The sequence below is a fragment of the Amphiprion ocellaris genome, chromosome 19 (assembly GCF_022539595.1).
Source record: "Amphiprion ocellaris isolate individual 3 ecotype Okinawa chromosome 19, ASM2253959v1, whole genome shotgun sequence".
Classification (NCBI taxonomy): Eukaryota; Metazoa; Chordata; class Actinopteri; family Pomacentridae; genus Amphiprion; species Amphiprion ocellaris.
Genome location: NC_072784.1, coordinates 13,079,615 through 13,098,900, shown reverse-complemented (window position 1 = coordinate 13,098,900; position 19,286 = coordinate 13,079,615). Strand labels below are relative to the sequence as shown.

The 19,286-nt window shown below is 40.3% G+C and overlaps 1 protein-coding gene across 1 annotated transcript in view; it reads right to left on the bottom strand.

Annotated features, from left to right (window-relative positions):
- Positions 1-19,286, bottom strand: part of plcd3a (phospholipase C, delta 3a) — a 31,496-nt gene that overhangs the window by 1,888 nt on the left and 10,322 nt on the right. The window contains exons 3-14 of the mRNA XM_035952134.2: positions 13,735-13,902; positions 8,371-8,599; positions 6,365-6,494; positions 5,588-5,813; positions 3,169-3,370; positions 2,918-3,062; positions 2,558-2,710; positions 2,306-2,458; positions 2,074-2,224; positions 1,798-1,914; positions 1,405-1,583; positions 532-667 (exon numbers count right to left, since the gene is read on the bottom strand). Of these exons, the coding sequence (XP_035808027.2) occupies positions 532-667; positions 1,405-1,583; positions 1,798-1,914; positions 2,074-2,224; positions 2,306-2,458; positions 2,558-2,710; positions 2,918-3,062; positions 3,169-3,370; positions 5,588-5,813; positions 6,365-6,494; positions 8,371-8,599; positions 13,735-13,902 (1,989 nt within the window). The remainder of the gene's footprint in view (positions 1-531; positions 668-1,404; positions 1,584-1,797; positions 1,915-2,073; positions 2,225-2,305; positions 2,459-2,557; positions 2,711-2,917; positions 3,063-3,168; positions 3,371-5,587; positions 5,814-6,364; positions 6,495-8,370; positions 8,600-13,734; positions 13,903-19,286) is intronic.

Genomic DNA, 19,286 nt, shown 5'->3' with positions numbered 1-19,286 from the left:
ATGAAAGTTGATCTTCTTTGATTATTTATTTGCAAAAATTTAAAAAAAACTGGAAGGAAGATTTGCAACATTTCCAAAATGAGTACAAATGTGACCAACACTGCAAAAAAAAAAAAAAAAAATTAGCGACTCTACATACTGTAAACATTTTATGTTTTGCAATTTGTCTCTATACTTGTTTTCTGTCTGTTGTGTGTAAACACAGCCTGCAGTTCAGCTGAACTGACTGTTGGTCACAGCAGAGTCACTCATAGCTTCATGGTTGTGTGCCGAATTGTTTGTTTTTTATCATATCTTGTTAGTGCAGGTGACTTATTTTTGTCAAATTTAAAAATCAGACATGTAAAATAAAGTGATTTTAAGCTTAAACTTGGTTTTAAGTCGCAAATGAGTAGTTCAAGGACTGTGAGAGAGTTGAAAATCCAACCATCCTTTCTGTTTTGTAACTTTCTAGCATTGATAAATGATGTAACTTTAGGCAGCGACACAGTTTCAATGCTTTGATTGTGATTAATGAAATCTCTGAATCACCGTTGTTGTCGATGCGTTGGGTTTTGTTTCTTGCGTTATCAATCGCCACCCCGTGGATTTCCACCCACACCTGGGGGTCCACGATGGAGCTCGCTTTCTCCGTGTTGATTTTTGGCAGCTGCTGTGCAGAAATTATCTGAAAGGGGGAAAGTAAATCGTTGGAGCAACAAATTCTGATGAGAAATGTAGTGAAAGTCCGTCTTAGTTACTATCAGTACAGCACACAGCATTCTCTGTATGTTTAGGGAGAAGGAAAAAATCAACAAAACAGAACGAGACTCGCTCCTTCATGCAATAAATATTGTTTTAGCTGAGTAGACGGCACTGAAATGACACTATGCAGGAACACGACTGTACAGAATTAAGTAAATAACATACACACATAAAAAACAGGGGTCAAATTAAAGTAAAAACCTGAATAAAGTGTCTTTTTCAAATGTTGTGCTGCCAGAGGAGCTTCAGTACATTTTGTCATTGATTCTCTAACTTTCTGAACTCTACTGGAGAGATAAAACACAATTTTTGCACAATATGTTTCCTCATTTGGTGTTTGGATGAGGGTGGAGGTGACTGTTAAAGCCGCAGCCCGATTCACATCATTTTCATAGCAATCAAACCCATCAGTGACCGCTGTGGATGGAGACATGTTGGAAGAAAACACTCCTATCAGGATGTTTCATCACAGAAACATCACGCAGGACAACTTTGTATTGATTTGCAAGGACTCCTCCTCCAGTGAAATGCCTGCGACAGCATCACGGTATCAACAAGGCTTTAGGTTTTCCATGTAATTTGTCACCTGGCTGCATATGAGGAGTATTTATCCTGGATTTGCGTAAACTAACAGCAGCTCTCAGTCACACAGTTACTCACTCGTACAGTCAGCTGGGTGGGGATGTGACCGGGGCCTCCTCCCGTGTTCTCCGGGTTAAAGTTGGACGTCGTGCTGCACAAGTAGCTGGGTTTGAGGACATAACCGCAGCGACCGTTTGGGAGGAAGCGACCCTGGTTCAAATCCATCTGCTCCCCGGGAGTCTGGAAGTTCAGAGCCACTGAGCAGCACAAGGAGGAGAGAGGAGTTAGTGGCAGCATTTCAGAGAGACGCTCAGTGCATCAGTAAAAGCCTCAGTGATGTGGCAGCTATTTGCAGCAATGAGAGGCAGTGTGCCATTCATTTGGTGCTTACTGACCACGGTATTTTAAAATAAATTGCCTAAATTTGCTGCCACTTGAGCAGCATGCGAGCTCCTAGTCAGGAGTACCAACCCATCTGGCAGCCGCCGTTCCACATTTCCTGAGGATCATAGTTGGATGATTGGAGGCGCTGGCCAGAGGGGTAGATCCGGCTCAGCTGCCTGCTGTTGTGTCTTACAAAAAGCTTCCCTGCAAATGAAGCGACAGAAAAGCCACAGTCCAGAAAGCATTGGAGGCTGATTAGATTCTCTGCAGAACCAGCTGCACAAAAGACATGAAATTTGAAATGTGTTTTTCCGACTCTCCCTCTCTCTCTCCCTTTAATGTCAATTATTTCCACTGTTGTACCCGAGTCTTTGATGAGCCTGAGGGCATCGTTTTCACAGAAGGAAGACATTTCATTTGGTGATGTGTCAGACATGTTTTTAAACCCGTGGAAGTGGACGCTCCTGCAGTAAACCACCAGATCCGACAGCTCGGGGCTCAGTTTGGAACAGACCTGGGAGAAGCAAATGTAAAAGAATCATTAACTAAAATGTTCTCACTCTCAGGCTTCATGGCGAATCTTTCTTGAACCGACCTTTGCAGGATCTTTCTTGGGCGTGTTCTTGTTGCTGCCTGCGAGTTCGTCATCGGAGCTGGAGGAGAAGCTGGCGGTGCTGCCGGTTTTGCCCAGCTGACCCAGGTGAGGAGTGTGTTTCTTCCCTTTCACCAGAATCCGGCCCCTGAGCTCCTGCGAGGAAGGTCATTGCAACAGATGACTTCATTAGCAAACCAGAGAGCCGGAGGTGTTTGTAAAAAGCGTCCAGCTGTGTGTGTTTGTGTGCTGTACTTCGGGGGACGGCAGCTCTTTCAGCGGCTGCTCGCTCAGGGGTTTGGTGAGCAGTTTTCTGCCCAGGATGGTGCGGAGGTGTTTGGCCATGACGGCCTGCTGCTCCACAGAACAGTGGTTCTCCAAGGACAGGATTAGAGGGTATGGGGACGCCTGCAGGGGGAGAAACACAGGACAACTCTTATGCTAAGCCATTAAAATGCAATTAGATCACATAATTGAAATGCACAACCCGATAGTGTGACACTGTGGCGTGCCAAAGCTGGAATGCCGCAGGGTCGCACAAGTAAGTTGTGAAAGCAAGAAGCCGGTGATGTGGAGCAGCAGGATTACAGCAGTAAAGGCAAACAAATCGGGCACCTTGAAGGCGTACTGGGCGATGGTTTCAATGACCTCCTTGAAGGGGACTTTGGAGGTTAGAGTGTGGCCGTGGTAGATGACCGGTTCGCCTTTATCTCCGTCCCAGCAGTCCAGCTCCACACAGCGGCAGCCCTGATTCAGAGCCCTGAGAATCCCACACACATACTTCATCTTAAACCACATCAAAATCACATTATGTAGATTTCTGCATGAGTTAACTAACTGTAAAGATGTTTCAGCAGCCTGAGTACCGGATGTACGGCTCGGTGCTGCTGGCGCTGGTGACTTGGTCCTTGGTAAGGTAGGTGTTGTGCGACGAGGAGATGAAGTAGTGGGCCAGAGGGCGGCTCATGTCCTGGTGGACTCTGGCGTGGTCGGGGTTGAAGACGTCGTTCTCCAGGGACAACATGTACATGGTGAAACCGTTCTGGGTCATGAACTGGTTCCTCTGAGCTGCAACAAATGACAACAATCTGTTTGCACCGAGTTGTTTACTTCTACAGTGGGTTAATCTGTCACTGTTGTGGTGTTTCTGCGCTGTAATTCACTCAGAGGTCAAACAGTTGTGAAATCACTGCAGGCAAAGTTTATACGATTCACAATTACAACACAATAGTACGCTAACAGACGGGTGGCAAATCAATGCTGTGGGATACATTTTGCTGACATGGTTTGTGTTTACTTAGACGTGACTTCAAACCAACACAGAGTTGTTCTAAATGATCACCTTCGTCCTCTGACGAAACACCTCGTCTGTTTCTGTAAACATACAGGATTCAATTTAACCCCTCGAATCCCAAGCAGTTTCTGGGTGTTTTTTCACTCCTGTCACATTTTTACTCACTTTGGGTTCATTTTGGACTGAAACATAAAGGTCTGCACCTCTATGGAAACAGAACAATCATGACTAGAAGTACAGAACTCAAAAATGTCTTCTGTGTAGACACTGACATGACACAGTTGTAAAGAAATAAATTCTAAAAAAAAAACAACAACAAAAAAAAAACAATTTAAATTAAATTTTTTGATTATTACTATTAGTTATGTGACGATGGCCATTTGTTTGTCTCTGTTAGCAACGTTACTCAAAAATGGATAAACGGATTTGGAAGAACTTTTCAGGGAAGGTCAGAAATGACACAAGGACTAAGTGATGAGATTTTAGCAATGATGTGGCTTTTAGTCTGGATCCATGATATTTCTGCCGCCAGAAACGATAGAACGACTGAGCAGCCTTGGCGGATTACTGTCCTCTGAGTGCTTTTCTAGTTTACTTTACAAAGATTAAAACCTGAAAATAGCATGTACAGATGTGTTCCAAGTTCTCCCAGGTGCTACCAAAACTGAAAAAAATATTGACTCTACATACTATAGATGTTTTACTATTTAGATTTTGATTTCTTTCTATACTTGTCGCCTATCTGCTCTGTGGAAACACTGCCTGCAGTTCAGCTAAAAAGTTCCTGAATTATTGTCATGTGACTGTTGATAGCAGTTGAGTCCCTAATGACTTTTTGGTTGCATCGAGAAGCACAGAATTTTTTGTTTTTTACAGAATCTATTTAGTGTGAAAGGTTTGTTTTGGAGAATTTTTGAATGAGAGTTTAGGTTTCATTTGGTTGAGCTTTCCAGTGAACACCATATCATACGTTTTTAGTTCAAGAAGCATCAAAAAGTTGAAAATCTGAAAATTGTTTCGCTTTTTTACAGTTTCTAGCTTAGATAAATTGTGCCATTTTGGTAATTTAAATTTTTAAAAAACCTAACATGTCTTTCAAACCCTCAGGAAGTTTTTGGGGTTCAGAAGGTTAAAAATACTCCTACAAGTAATGTCTTATGTTCATCCAAATTTACATATTATTTTTTATTAGTTACTGAGGTAGAGATCATGAATGAGCCCCTTTTGACCTTTCCCCCTGCTACTGAACAGCACAGCATATTATAACATTGCCTGCAAGCAAACTTTTCGTCTCATTCGTGCCTTTATTTCTGGCAAACCTGACTATTGCAATACTTCCAAAGAAAATTTCGAAACAAACTTGAGATGATCCAACATGCAGCAGCACGTCTTCACACCGAAACTCAACTAAGAAAGCACATTACTCAGGTTTGAAAAGCTCTTCAGTGGTTCATTTTGGATTTCATTTTAAGATTCTAGTCTTCGCCTGACTGGATATTGAAGATCTTCTACTGCCGGTTTATTAAATGTTCTCCAGAGCATAATTAAAATGTAGGAAGGTGATGCGTTCAGTGTCTTTGGAACAGACCTAAAATATCTGAATCATTAGATAGCTTCAAACAAAACCATTTTTTAGGCTTGTGTTTATGTCATTTAATGTAGTTTCATGAAATTTATTGCCACTAGTATGCATGTATTACTGTTATTGTAGGGTTTTGTATTTTATTCTCTCATTTTTATTGATGTAAAGCAGTTTGTGTTGCCTTTGCTACCTAAACTATGCTTCATAAATAAGCCATTCTTATTCTTACTATCATTCACTTGATTTGACCTCGTGCAAACAAAAAACCAAGTCTCACCGCTAGAATAAAAATGCACCACCCTTTGCCTCAGTGTAGCAAACACTGTCATGGCTAAATTGCTAGTTTGCCCCATGAAAATATTGTGGTTTCTCTCCTGTAAATCCTTTAATGAGGGCTCTGAGGACCTACCCCAGTCGTTGAGCTCGTAGGTGAGGATGAGGTACTGAGCGTGATTCAGCGAGGCGTCTTCTCCTTGGTCTCCCAGGAAGTCCCGCAGCTCGGCGGTGGACAGGACGCAGCCGTTACTCGAGTAGTGTCTGAACACGGCGTCCAGCTCGGGCCGCCTCAGCAGCTCCCTGCAGAACTCCTCGATCTCTATGTGATCCAGGCGGTCGTCGCCCGATCGGTCGCACCGCTGGGGATGCAGGGGGAAAGGTACGAGTTAATAAAAACACACACACAAGCGATCAAACACACAGAAAGGATTTTTTTTAATTTTGGGAGTGCACCAAACTCTCGGTGGGGAAGCATCTCCATCATAACTCACCACAGCTGTGCACACTTGCATTAAAAATACGGCTCTCCGAGGAGGGTCAGTATTGGAAATTGCAGGGAGAAAGAGCATAAAACCAACAATTGGGCTGTAATAGAGAGCTGAGGGACATAGCAGGCAGTAATCCCCCTCAATAAAGAAATAAATGGCTTTTGATTTGTTGTGAGGAGGATAAGAGGGAAGGGGTGAAGATGTTGGAGGTGGGGTGCTGGTTGGCCTGCTGCTGGCTTGGTAATTGAACACAGACTCTGGACTCCAGGGTGTCGGAGGAAAAACGACACCACCCTAACTGGACATCGCCACATCTCTGGGCTTCTACCGCCTCACTTCTAACGCTCAGAAATGTCAGAATCCAGCTCACATCGATTAGTTCTACTGAGGATGCGGGTACTAAAGAAAGAACAAAGCCTGACCTTGAATAAGTTGCGGGCATATTGCTCGCTCAGGTCGATGTTGATCATCTGCAGCAGCCGTTTGACTTCGTCGTAGCTCATCTTGCCGTCCTGGTTCTGATCCGCTCGCTTCAGGTATCCCCGGATCCAGGTTGGGTAGAGAGTTAAGAAATAAAAGCAGACTAAAACATTAAAACAAACACTGGATGCAGCACTTGGGCTCCCGTTATTAGGCGTTCTCATTTGTCAAACTGCAGATTTTTGCTGATATTAAACCATTAGTCACCCATTATTTGCCCCAAAGGAAGATCTATGAAGATTAGTGGGTATATTGGGCCTAAAACCAGAGTTTTCAGCGTCATAAAAGTGTATTTTAACCTGCTACATCTCTATGGTAACTGATGCTACACAGCTAACATGCTCTGGAGGAGGATCTGTTCAGATTCGAGGGTTTAAAATGGCTGTAACACGTGTCTGCCTCTAACTTATTCTTTTCCAGATGATTTTCTATGAGACAAACCTCACTACTGTACCTTAACCCAGACTGCAAGTATCATGTTGCATTGAATTTGTGATGCAGAAATTGCATAACTATGTTTTTATGTTTGGTCCTGATTTGCTGCTACACTGATGGTACCAGAGCTAAGAGAGCACAGATTATAACTGATTAGTCTTTTGGTATTTATCACAGAAATATTCAATTAACTGTGATTTGGTTAAAACTAAAGTGATTTCTGCATCTCCTTCGTTACAGAACAGTGTGCATTTCTTGAGTGTCTTGTTTAAATGAATCAAGTGTAAAATTTAAGAGCTCTAACCTGCAACTGTCATGTTAGAAATAAGCAGCAGCACTGAGAATTTCCGAACAGAATTCCTCTCTTGTATCATTTGCAGTAACAGTGCTGCTTTTCAGTGTAATCAATTTTCATATTCTTCATAGCTCTCCATTTTGACAACCTGTACGTCTGTTTATAAAATAAATGGCACGCCATTTTGTCCAGAAAAACGAGTCAATTGATGCGTCAAGCACCCACTTTTGTGTCGGCGCGGTCAGAGCCTAATTAAGCAAACCTGCTTAACAAAGAAAGCTGATGATATTCATTATGTCAGATTAAGGTTATACGTTTTGTAAAGCCACTAATGCAAATAATGCCTGGCTATGTTAAACTTGCTTTGTTGTACATCTCTCAAGAGGTGTTGATGTTTTTATCATCTCTTCCGAGGTTTCTTTCCTTTATATTTCTTTTTGGGAGCATTTTTATGCTTTTTTGTTATAGTGGCAGTGCAGAAAAAAATGAAATGTGGGGAAATGAAAAGTTCAAGGTATCAAATCAGAAATTTGCTGCTATGCAGAATAACTTGCCAATAATCTAAGAGGACAAAATCCACATTTACTGCAAAAATGCATTTCAAATTCCAACTCATACAGCTAACATTAGGCTTTAGCCATCTTAGTTAGCCAAATCAGGAGGTTATCTGCTAAAATGGTTTTCTTTTTAGTATGAATTATCCCTTTTGTGTTTCGCCAGATGCCGTTAAAATCGTCTCTGTGTTATTTTGTCTTATTAAGGACCTTTCACACCACTAGTTTACCTGTCAATAAACCTTAATTGACCCATATTTATGAATAACACCAGTGAGTGAAGTGTTTTTCCACAGTTCAGGTTCAAATTTTCACTCATTTCCATGACATGGTTCTGCATATAATGAAAAACATACTGTAAATTGTTGCTTTTTTTGATTTGAACTGTTATTAAGCTGGAAAAGAAAATAAGGGAGCGATAAATAGAGCAGCAGGTATGGTCTTGTGCTCTACCTGATACCTACATTCATATTATCCCGTGGCTATGAGGGATTGTAATTAACAGTGATAGTTGGACTATATTTAGACGGGGCTTTTTCATCCAGTCATTACTGCTCACCTTAGCTATGCTGTGGATGTGGTACATGTGACAGCAGTCACCATAGCAATGCTGCCTCAGCTGCACTATATTTATTCTGGCATATTGGAAATTTGGGCAGGATATTGGTCCAGTTTTTCCTTCTGCGTCATGGCGGCCACGCGCTCCTTCAGCATGCGGAGGCCTCGGACCCAGCGCCGGGCCTCGTCCTCGCAGGGGCACAGCAGGTCCAGGCTCTTCCTGGTGCCCCTGAACACCACGGTGAAGCACTGGGTCTCTGGCACCGAGCCGGACAGCCGCCGCAGAGCCTCCGACTGGCAGCCCTCGCGAACGCACTCCACCTCTGTCACCGCAACTGTGGGAGGAAAGAGGCAGGACCGGTGAGCAGGGCTGCCGTTGATGAGTAAACAGCTTCGGCAGGAGATCCTAGCAACAGCGGCGGCAGATAAAGGTCAAGTGTGAGGTGTTTTTAGGGAATCGTAAATCCAACCAAGCAGCAATGAGATTGTAAACATAATGTGAGCTGTGTATGCTTCACAACAGGGTAATTTTAACTCATGCACACACAGAATGACACAACCGGAAGCCTGGACCTTTAGTTTAGTAAACTCTGTGCTGCTGGTCAAAGTACAGGGCCTTCTCATAGATTTTATTATTTATTGCATGGTGGCTGCCAGCTGACTGGGAGAGCTGATTTAGAGAATAAGATCTGTAAATAAAACAAGGCTACAGAGTTTGCAGTCATGCTAGCAGCTTTGTGAGGCTTTTTTGAGCTAAATGTTAGCACCAACATGCTAATATACAGCTGTTTGCAGGTATAAAGTTGCAAATACAGTGCCCTCTAAAATCCAAAATTGGATGTTTGTACTACTCATAGCTGCTGATTTTTAAATAATTGCACACTGTTTATGAGTATTAAGACCTTTGAAATGATACCAATAAATCTCAATAAACCCTACTGACCCACATTTACGCAATTATGCAATTAAGGCCAGTGAGTCAAGTGTTTTTCCACTGTATGAGACCTTTAAAGCAAATCCTTTTCACAGTTCAAGTTCAAATTTTCCCAAATTTCCATGAAATAATTCTGCAAATAGGAAAAAAGAAATGCAAATTGTCTCTTCTCTAGATGAACACAGATTTAATAAAAAGCACTGAGACTGCGCCTCCTGCACAAACCACATCACACATGTGCCAGCAGTAATCATCATGTGACAATGTGTAACGTCACATCTCATGATCAACGACGACACCTGGGTTACAGGGTGTGTTGCCAGCAGTGTTTAGTGCGCATCTGCAAATCTGTGATCAAAATCAAATCAGCTTTATTAGATGGATTTTGGTGTTTATTTAACTCTCAAAATACAGAAAAAAAACACACATGTATTTAAACATTAGGTTACGAGAAGAAAATGAGTGTTACAACTGTAAATATGTGTGCATATTTAAAGTGAGTGATTGATCCAAAAATGGCGCAGATCATCAAATTTAGCATCAGACTTGAAAAAGACACAACCGAGACCCATTTTTCACAATTAATCTACAAGAGAAATCCGATATAATGTATTCCGATTTAAGGGTTACTAGGAAAACCTAGTTGTAACGTCTGCTGAGTGGAAATATTTTGGCCACAGAAAAGATGTTAACCAAAAACAGGCCAGCAGTGTCTTGCAATTGTTGCCACGACACGAGGCAACAATTTGTTCGACTAGATTAGATTTAAATCAGCACCACGAAGCTCTGTATGACGAATGCCAAGCCAGATCTGAATGCCATCCAAAGCAAAAAACTATTCTGGATGCCTTTACCAGTGTCGCACCATATGAGAAAGGTTCCAAGCAGCTTTTAATCATTAATTTACTTTGTTTTGTATTTTCTAGGCAGATGCACTATTTGGAAAGATAAGTTCTCTTTTTTTTTTAACACAGAAAAACTAAATATTGCAGTCGATTTTTTCCAGTATTGCTGATAACCATCAGAGAAATTACAGACGCGGTCGATGTGTTATTTAGAACAGTTCAGAAAGTCTTTGTGCACACTTTAAATATTGATCACATGGCTGCCAAGAAGAAGCTGCACCAGGTTGAAGTACATCAACAGACCCGAACTTCGTGTCAGGGATCATCACTGGTCACGAGAGTTTGAGCGGCGCTGAAAGATTCTCCAAGGCCGAAAGAGACGCGGTGGGTCAGGAGCGTAAACACGAGCATGCCTGTCATTTTCTTCGACATTCAGAAGATTGTGCACTGTAAATTCGTCCTCCGGGGTCAAACCGTCAACATAGATCTTTACTGTAACTTGCTGAGGCATCTGAGTGAGAACATTTGATGCAAAAGACCTGAACTGTGGTGCTCCATCATGACAACGTGTTTGTTTAAAGTGCATTAAAATCATGTGGCCAAACCAACTTAATCGCAGCTCCTCATCTGTGCTAATCGCTAGATTTTCTGAAGATTTAATTCAAATTAAAAGGTTGCTCAGGTAGCTCACATATTGGGATTTCTGGGGAGCATGTCGGGCAACTCAGCTGCACAAGGAGATTAATTTGAATGAGATGGTGTACATTTTTAAGTTTTTGATATTTATAACCACCGTCTTGGAACTTTTTGATCAGCGCTCATACATGGATATAGTTTAGATCACAAGTAGCAAAAATTTTCAATCTATTGTTAACATATTTTCTAAGGGAAATACACATCCTTTAGTAAGAGTCCAACATATTAATCTAGGTATCGTTATGTCAGAGGACTCACAGGTCAAAACAGTTCAGATTTACTGCTATAAATAATCCCAAATCTCATATTTGCAGAGCTAAAACAAACACACAGTGGCTCCCAGCTGATTCCAGCACAGGAGCTCCTCTATATTTCTGCCTGCAGTGTGTTTCTGTTGGGCAATAGACAGTGTCTGCCCTGACAATAGCCTCATTCTGTAGATGGAGGTCATAAAAGCCTCTGCTGTCCACCTCTTTGAAATTACTCCACATTCCTGCCTTGTGGTTCTCCCGGAGACGCGACAAAAGTGGCACGTATGTGGAGGATGAAGCTGGATCTGGAGACGCGCCTGGAGCTCTAAAAAAGAGGAACTAAGCCAAGATTCTGACCCACAGCAGTGTGACATTATCGCTATCTGTTTGCTGGAGTGGTCGCCACGTCCTCACGTTGTCATTGTTGTGTTACTACGCTTCACCTCTACCGCTTAGTGGCTATTTCTGGCTGCACAATCAAGACGGCCTTCACCAGCCGCTGACCCACAAAACCTGCAGAGACACCCACCCGACCTGCAGGGGTTCAGCATTCCTACATCAGGTGGGAGAGCCAGAGGTCAGGGGGCAAATAAAAGCAGGCGAGAGGGATCGAGCTCATGCACATCAGGTGACACCTTCCACTGAGAGATGCCGGCGGTAAACCTTCATTTCAAGAGGAAAATTGGGTTAAAGAACTGAAACGCACTGCAGGAAACTAAGTAAAACAACCAGGTGCAGAGTCTCTGTCTTCCAGGCATTTTGTGTTGCTGTAATTCAGGCCATCAGTGTAACTGAAGAGTCAGCGAGTGAGTTCTGTCGAAATATTTGTCCTACATACTGCACTGACAGCCTCAAATTGATTCCCTGAATAGCTCGATCAAAGACATTAGCAGCTTCCCCCTCGTGCGCTCCGACGCAGCTTCCCATCACAGAAACAAAATTAAAGCACTTAAACATAATGGATGAAATTAAGTATAATGTCTATTAAGTTCTCTCTACGCTACTTTCCGACTGCGCTTTTATGGTTTAATTATTTGTCTCGCAAATGACGCTTTAAATACTCGAGGAGGGAGGATCTTCAATCACTAAAATGCAACATTTAACATAAAGAAAATGACCAAAAAATATGATTGGTATTGACAAAATGACACTGACACAGCTTGAAACTTTAATCTGAGAAAACTAATCTTGTTTTTCACCTTGAAAACAACCTCCCAGAGTTTGTATGCTGATGACAAAGATAGCAGGCCGAGACTTGAAAGTACAGTTACTGTTGCTGTTTCAGTTTCGTGTTTCCTGCTGAGACAGAAATCATTAAATTTTTACTCTTTTACTAGTGCATTGTTTATGTTTTCTCATCCTTGTTGGCAAGACAGGAAGTGAAGTTGGATTCTTGAGCTACTACAAGCTGCAATGATTTGTTCACTTAAATGTGAACAACTAAATCATTTTTAAACATATTGACAATTGATTAATTAAATATTTTTTAAAGGAAAAAGAAATCAAAATTCTCTGACTCCAGCTTCTTCAAACTGAATATTTTCTGGTTTATTTTCTCCTCCATGACATTAAACTAAATATACTGGGTTATGGACAAACCAGACACTTGAGTATGTAATTTTTTGACAATTTATATCCCAACCAACTAATTGACTATTGGAGAAAATGATCAAGTGATTGAACCCGGCAGTTGGTTTAAAAGTAATATTATATCGAAATAATAAAACACCATTTGTCTCAGCCACAAACAGTAAGAATAAATAGATTTTTAACTTTCTAACAGCTCTTGAAGTACTTATTTGTGATATGCTGTTTCATCAAAACATTTCACCAAATGTGAGTTAAAAATCATGACATTTCATCAAAATATCTTTATTCAGCATGATTTATTTTGAAAAATCAAAAAAAAAGTGTTTGTTCCAGATTCTGTAAAAAAAAGAAAAGTTCTTTGCCTGTTCCTGCAGCTGTCGAGTCATGTAGGTAGAGTCTCCTACTTATTTTCTATTGATAGTGAATCTTAAACTGACTTGGTAAAGTAACAGAAAGAGTAGAAATTCCTGCAAAGAGGAAGTGATAAAAACTGAGAATTATTAATGAGTTTTGTTATTTGTGACGGAATTTACTCGAGCATAAGATACATTTTTGTTCATCAAATGTCAGAAATGACAGGAAAAGTGAATACATTTCTGTCAAATAAGGTGTCACAGACTCACTGCCTTCACTGTGTTTGGACGGATCATGGTTATCATTGTGTGTAGCCACTCTCATCCAGGAAAAAGCCTGTCTAGGTGCAGCAAAGAATAGGCATTCATTAGTTAGCCGTGTTGCAGAGTCCATGATTAGCCTCCTCATTTACCAAAGCAACAAGCAGCCCCTTTAATAAGGCAAAGTAGAGGAGAGGGCACGAGATCGAGCCAAGATAACACAGCTCAACAACTCTGAACAATGTCCAAGCTGAATGAGCGCACCGACTCACATCACAGTTCGTGCTCGGCCGCTAGGAAATCTGCTAATTCATTTCCCCGGAGACAAGTTTCCTTCCACTTTCCTCCTTATCTGATGTTGCTTAAGTTTCCTTTCTTTTCATCGTACCAGTTTCTAATCACGCTCACTTTCAGGGCTCCTTTTCCTTCCCAACCCTCCCTACTTCCCATAACAAACTCCCTTTTCCTCTTGGTCTGTTGCCTCTTTTTAAAAAAATCTTAGATAGAGCTCTGCCTTGATTTAAAACCAGGTGAACTTACATGTCTGCTGTGCTTTGGCTTTGCGGGAGCTTTTAGTGGATTCGCACCAAACCGTGAGTCCGTCCTCCAGCAGCCGAAGGTGTCGACTCTTCTGCCACCTTGAGGAGCGAACCTTCACCATGCTGGAACCCTGCATCATCACGCGAACGTCCTCGTTGTCCAGAAGCCCTGCAGGACGCAGCACACAAAGAAGAAGCAACAGCAAAGTTTTAATGCAACAGTGACTCAGTTTGTGTCACTGCTTCATCAGCCAGTTGTTCCATCGTGAAGACATCATTAGACTTTGCATGAGTCCATTGAGGTTCATAAGTTCATGCTGTCTGCTAACTTGCTCATCTACACTAACACTCCCATCCTAAAAAAGACTGAAGTTCTGAGAAATGTCACACAAAAATTAAAGTTTCTGTAAGAAAAAAAACCCAAACATTTTTGTTAATTTTTTTGTATAGGACCTCAGCATTCTTGAAACTGTAATTTGGTAGTTACACAATGGTGTCAAAACCTGCCAGGGAGTTTTAAAGGTATGTTGTCATTAAAAATCCCCATAATTACACCATTTAACATAAAAAGAAACTGTGAAAACACAAATAATTGTCAGATGATCAAAAACTGTGAGAGTCCTTGCAACATATTTTTCTAAAAATTAACCAAATCTAAGCTTAAAATAGTAAAATAAACAAGTGCAATTCATTGTGTATATATTCTTAAATTTGTGTTGTTAGTATCCTTGTGTTCTTCAGTTTTTCTTATTTATATTGTATATATATTATATATATATTATGTCTTTAATTTATAGCTGTGTTCTCTTGATTTTTCATACTATCACTTTGCTGCTGTGACATTGCAAATTTCCCATTGTGGGACTAACAAAGGATATTCTTTTCTGTCCTAAATAAATAAACTATCCACACTAAACAGATTGTATAAAAAACAAAAAATTCTGCGCTCCTTGGTGCAATTAAGAAGCCATTGGTGAGTCAGCTGTGACCTATAGTCACCTGACAAAAATTGAGAAAGTTTTCGGCCGAACTGCAGGCTGTGTTAACACAAAGAAGATAGAAGGAAAATATAGAAATGCAAAAAAAAATACAAAAACAGGATGTAATGTACAATGTCTACATTGTGCAGAACTAGTGTTTTTCCAGGATTGCGAACATATGAGGGCACTTGGAAATATTTTGTACAGGTTGATTTCAGACTTTTTCACTTTGTGTAAAATAAACAAACAAAATTCTACTCTTTATTTTTTGTTTACAGCACTATATAAGGGTGAAGATATTCAGAAGCTCTGTTTGCAGTGTTTCGTGTTCCCTGGTGTTTCTCATCTGTCCTTTTAAATCTGTCTGGGTGCTCAAGTGGCAGTGTCACCTTAGCCAACATTGCTCCACATTAGCTTCTTTTATTTTCAGATTGCTAAAGACTATTTCTGCAACTTCTTGTGCCTCACGTTCTTGCCCACCAGACCTCCATCTCTCATGCAAACCAGGAATCCATCTACAGCTCCAGACCTTCAGGCCATTTCAACCCCCACATTCATTCCTGCCAGCCAACTTCTCCACCTACCAGGAGATCCACCCGGATCAAACTCAGCATGTCCAGACAACAAACTCCTCTCCCCGCTAAGCCTCTTTCACCCTCTGCAGAAACTGTAATGTTAAACTAACCTTCTAAACGTTGCCAAGTATGTCTCGTCTTCTGCATTCGGGTCCAGGTTTAAATTGCTTTTCACATAGACAGATTCTTTTTTTCTTGTGACGTCAAAGTATGTGCTGTTATCTCCTTGGTTTACATAAAGTAATTTGCGTAGTGGTGGACAAAGCCAAAATAGCACAGGTACTAATCTTGCTACTAGCACTTTTTACAAGTTAACACATAAATGTACAGTTATTTTTCTATGCCATTGAGGAAACAAGGAATCAACATATGATTTCCTTCTTCCTAGATGAACCAGTTCTGGTAATCAACCAGAAGTAGTAAGCTTTTTCTTTTATATGCTTGTATTGGCCGACAAGGCTTTAGGGTTATATCATTGCCTGTTGAATTGACAGAGCTTCAATTGTGTTTGCTGCATTTTTTTCTCATAATGCTGAAAGAAAAAACCCTGCTTGAAAAAAAAAAAAACTGTCTAAGTATAGACGAGGCCAAAGTAAAACTACAACCAACAACTATTTTCATTGTTGAACAATCTGTTTCTTCTTTTCTGTTTCCTTGAATAAATGTGTGGACAAGAAAATGTCAGAAAATGTTGGAAAAAAGTGTTTCATAATGTGTTGTTAGGTCCGCAACCCAAAGATATTCAGTTAACTGTCAGAAAGGAGGAAAGAAACTAGAAAATATTCACATTTATGAGGCTGAACTTTGAGACTTTCGATTTCTTCCTGAAGAACACAAACAAAAAAAATCTAACTGTATAACTGATTATTCTTTAAAGAAATGAATAGTAATTGATCAATGAATTATTTGCTGTAGCTTTGAGAAAAAAGCTCTGGAAAATGTAAAAATGTGACCTGATGACAGAGTTATAATACGATAAGGGACAGCCGACGTTATTGTGATTAATCCTCAGGGGAACGTGAAAGCTTTAACTGAATTTCATGACAATCCATGAAATCCGTAAAATTACAAATCTGGAAATATCAAAGTGCTGGCTGTGCTATTGGAAAAGTTAGCAACTCCCAAAAAGGAAAATTCTTCAAGATACACTGTCTGGAAACCATGAAAACTTTGTCCCAATCCGCTGAACAAGTGTCGAGACGTTTCACAGGACTAGAGAAAAATCAAATGTTTTAATGGAACTACATAAAATGTTGAAAGATGACCAAGGTCTATGGGGTTTACACCTTGGGAGTCATGAAAATTTGTACAGGGCTGGATCAAAATAAAACCAACTGGCAAAGTTACTATGATTCATCCTCAGGGCAACACGAAATTCTGAAATGAATTCAACGCAATCTATCTGTGACTTTACTAACCTACAAATACCAAAGTGCTGGTGGTATTGGAGGAAAAGTTGGTGACTCTCACAAAGGAAAAGTCATTGGGATACATCATCTAGAAACCCTGAAAACGTTGTGCCAATCCATCTAAAAGATGCAGAGATGTTTCATAGAATTAGTGGAAAATCTGACCTTCTAATGGAGCCAAATGAAAAGTGAATATATGACTACGGTCTACGGGGTTTACCCTCTGAGAGTCATGAAAGTCTGAGCACATTTTCATGGTAAACCACCCAGTTTTCCATGACAGTAGTTACCATCTCTGTATCCAGGCTACTAGCATGGCTAAAAATATCTTTCAAAAATACTTTAAAAATGTAAAAACGTCAAAATTGCTGTCAAGTCCAGCATATTTTATATCACTCTGCGTTGAGTATCATTGAAAAGTCCTAACTTCCTTTTAGAAAAAACTGTTTAATAGTGAATTTAGTGGCTTATTTAAGTGGCACTTCACCAAATTTCATATTTTTTTTTATATTTTGAGATTTTTAAGAGCCTTGCAGTGGGTGTAGCTTTTAAAAGTGACTAACTCCCATTCTGCTGGATTATTTCAATGGAAAACAAACCTTGTATTTGTCAAGTTGAACTCACAAACACAGTCAACACTTCTCTGCTTATACCATCAACCTAAACCTAAAAAAGGTTATGTTTTATATACAAACCTTGGAACAAGGGCAGAGTGAAGTTGTTAGTAATGTTGCTCTGTAAGTTTTGCTCTGTGCTCGACCTCAGAAAAATTAACATGGCCTGAGTTCAGAGGAAAGCGGAGAGAAATTGATGGCTGGCATGTTATTCTGTCATGATAATGTACAGATTTATTTCTCTCTTAGGGCATCAGCAGCCAACAGGAAGCAGACATGAGGCTGTTTTAACACTCAGAGAGAGGAAACGATGCAAAGTGTTTTCGTGTCTGTATCGTTCATCCCTGGTTTTTACCATCAATGGAAATTTAATCAGGAATGACTCACAACTATGGAGGCTAAAAAAGCCTCCGATGCATCACCATTCATTGTGAAAAGGTCAGGGCATGTAGTGGGAGAAGAAATAATGATGCAGAATTTATAGTCATTTTAAGTCAAGTGGTTTTGATGAAATCCTGATTATGTAACATCTAAAGTGGAGCTGCAACAATTGGTCAATTCATCTGCTAAAAATGAATCAGAAAACATTATCTGTGAGCATTTTTTACTTTTAGATTGGCAGTTTGGAATCAGTTTGGAAGGTTCTACGGAATCCTGAACAGCACTTTTTGCACTTTAATAGCGTTTTATTTAATAAATAATTAATGATAGTCAAATAAGGCCAGAAAATCCAGGAATGCACTGACCAATTTTGAGATTTTGAGCTATTTTCTTTCACACTAGTGCAAAGAAAACACCCAAAATACGCATTTATGTATTTATTTTTGCTACACTTTCTCTATCTGCATTTGTAGATTTCAATTACATTACGTTTTCTTCAAGGTTTTTTTTTCAAAGTGAGTTAGAAACTTTCACTTCAGTGGTGCTTAAATGCACCAAACTTTCCAGCTATTCCAGTATTTATATTCTGAAGGAATTTACAGAAAAATGGATGCATGCTTTACTCATAACCTGATTTACAGAACATTTTATTCCTAAGGACATGGCAATAATGTGTTTTTTTCTAGCTGCTGAGAAAACATTCTGATGACGAGATATGCAGAATTTGATTCTAATGTATAAACAAAATAAAACAATGTCTAATTTTCAAATTTCTGTTCCAGAAATGAATGCAAACACCTTATTTGCATATTAAAATGGAACATTTCACATAACTTTGCCTTAGTTACCATTAGTAGCAGCTCTGGTCTAAACTGAAGCTTTCTGATTTTTAGACTGCAAGGCTCATGTTGTTTGCACAGCAGTTTCTCTGACTCATATTCCAAAGGTTCAAATATGTGCTTAGAGTGCAATCCAATAATATGGAAAGGACACTTTAGCATGACTGAAATGTCAATATATCCAAGATTTTGTCAAATTCATTGCTAATATTGCAACAATTACTTGTTTTGTAGAGGAGAAAAGTGTTTTTTCTTTGAATTCTGAGACTTTCAGGGTTGAATTTACACTTTTCTTTGTCGGGGTGAAGGTATGAAAATGCAGCTCGAAGCCGCTTTAATGCAAGTTTACATTCTGCAAACTGCGAGTGTTAAAAGTTCAGCTGAGAACCTGGTGAGTGCTTTACAGTACGAGTGTTAAAGGACATTGAGCTACGCCTAGCTGCCTCTTTTGCAGCGATGAATGGGAGCTTTTCTCTTTCAGCTCCGTTGAAAGAAGAAGCCTCAAAAAGCTGCCACTCATCAAACCATTCTTCAGGGTTTAGTCTCCTCTGCTCACCTCTAAAGGTTTGTCCAGACACAGTTGGCATGCCTGCTTTCTTTTCCCCCTTAAATCTCGGTGCTCATGTGCCAGACGCTCCTCCGAGGGCCCCCGGACCTACTGCAAACAGAAACCACTCCCTCCCCCTCGGACTGAAAACAAACTGAGTGGATTTCTCCCCATCGTGGCCGAGCACAAAGAAATCCCCCTTACCATG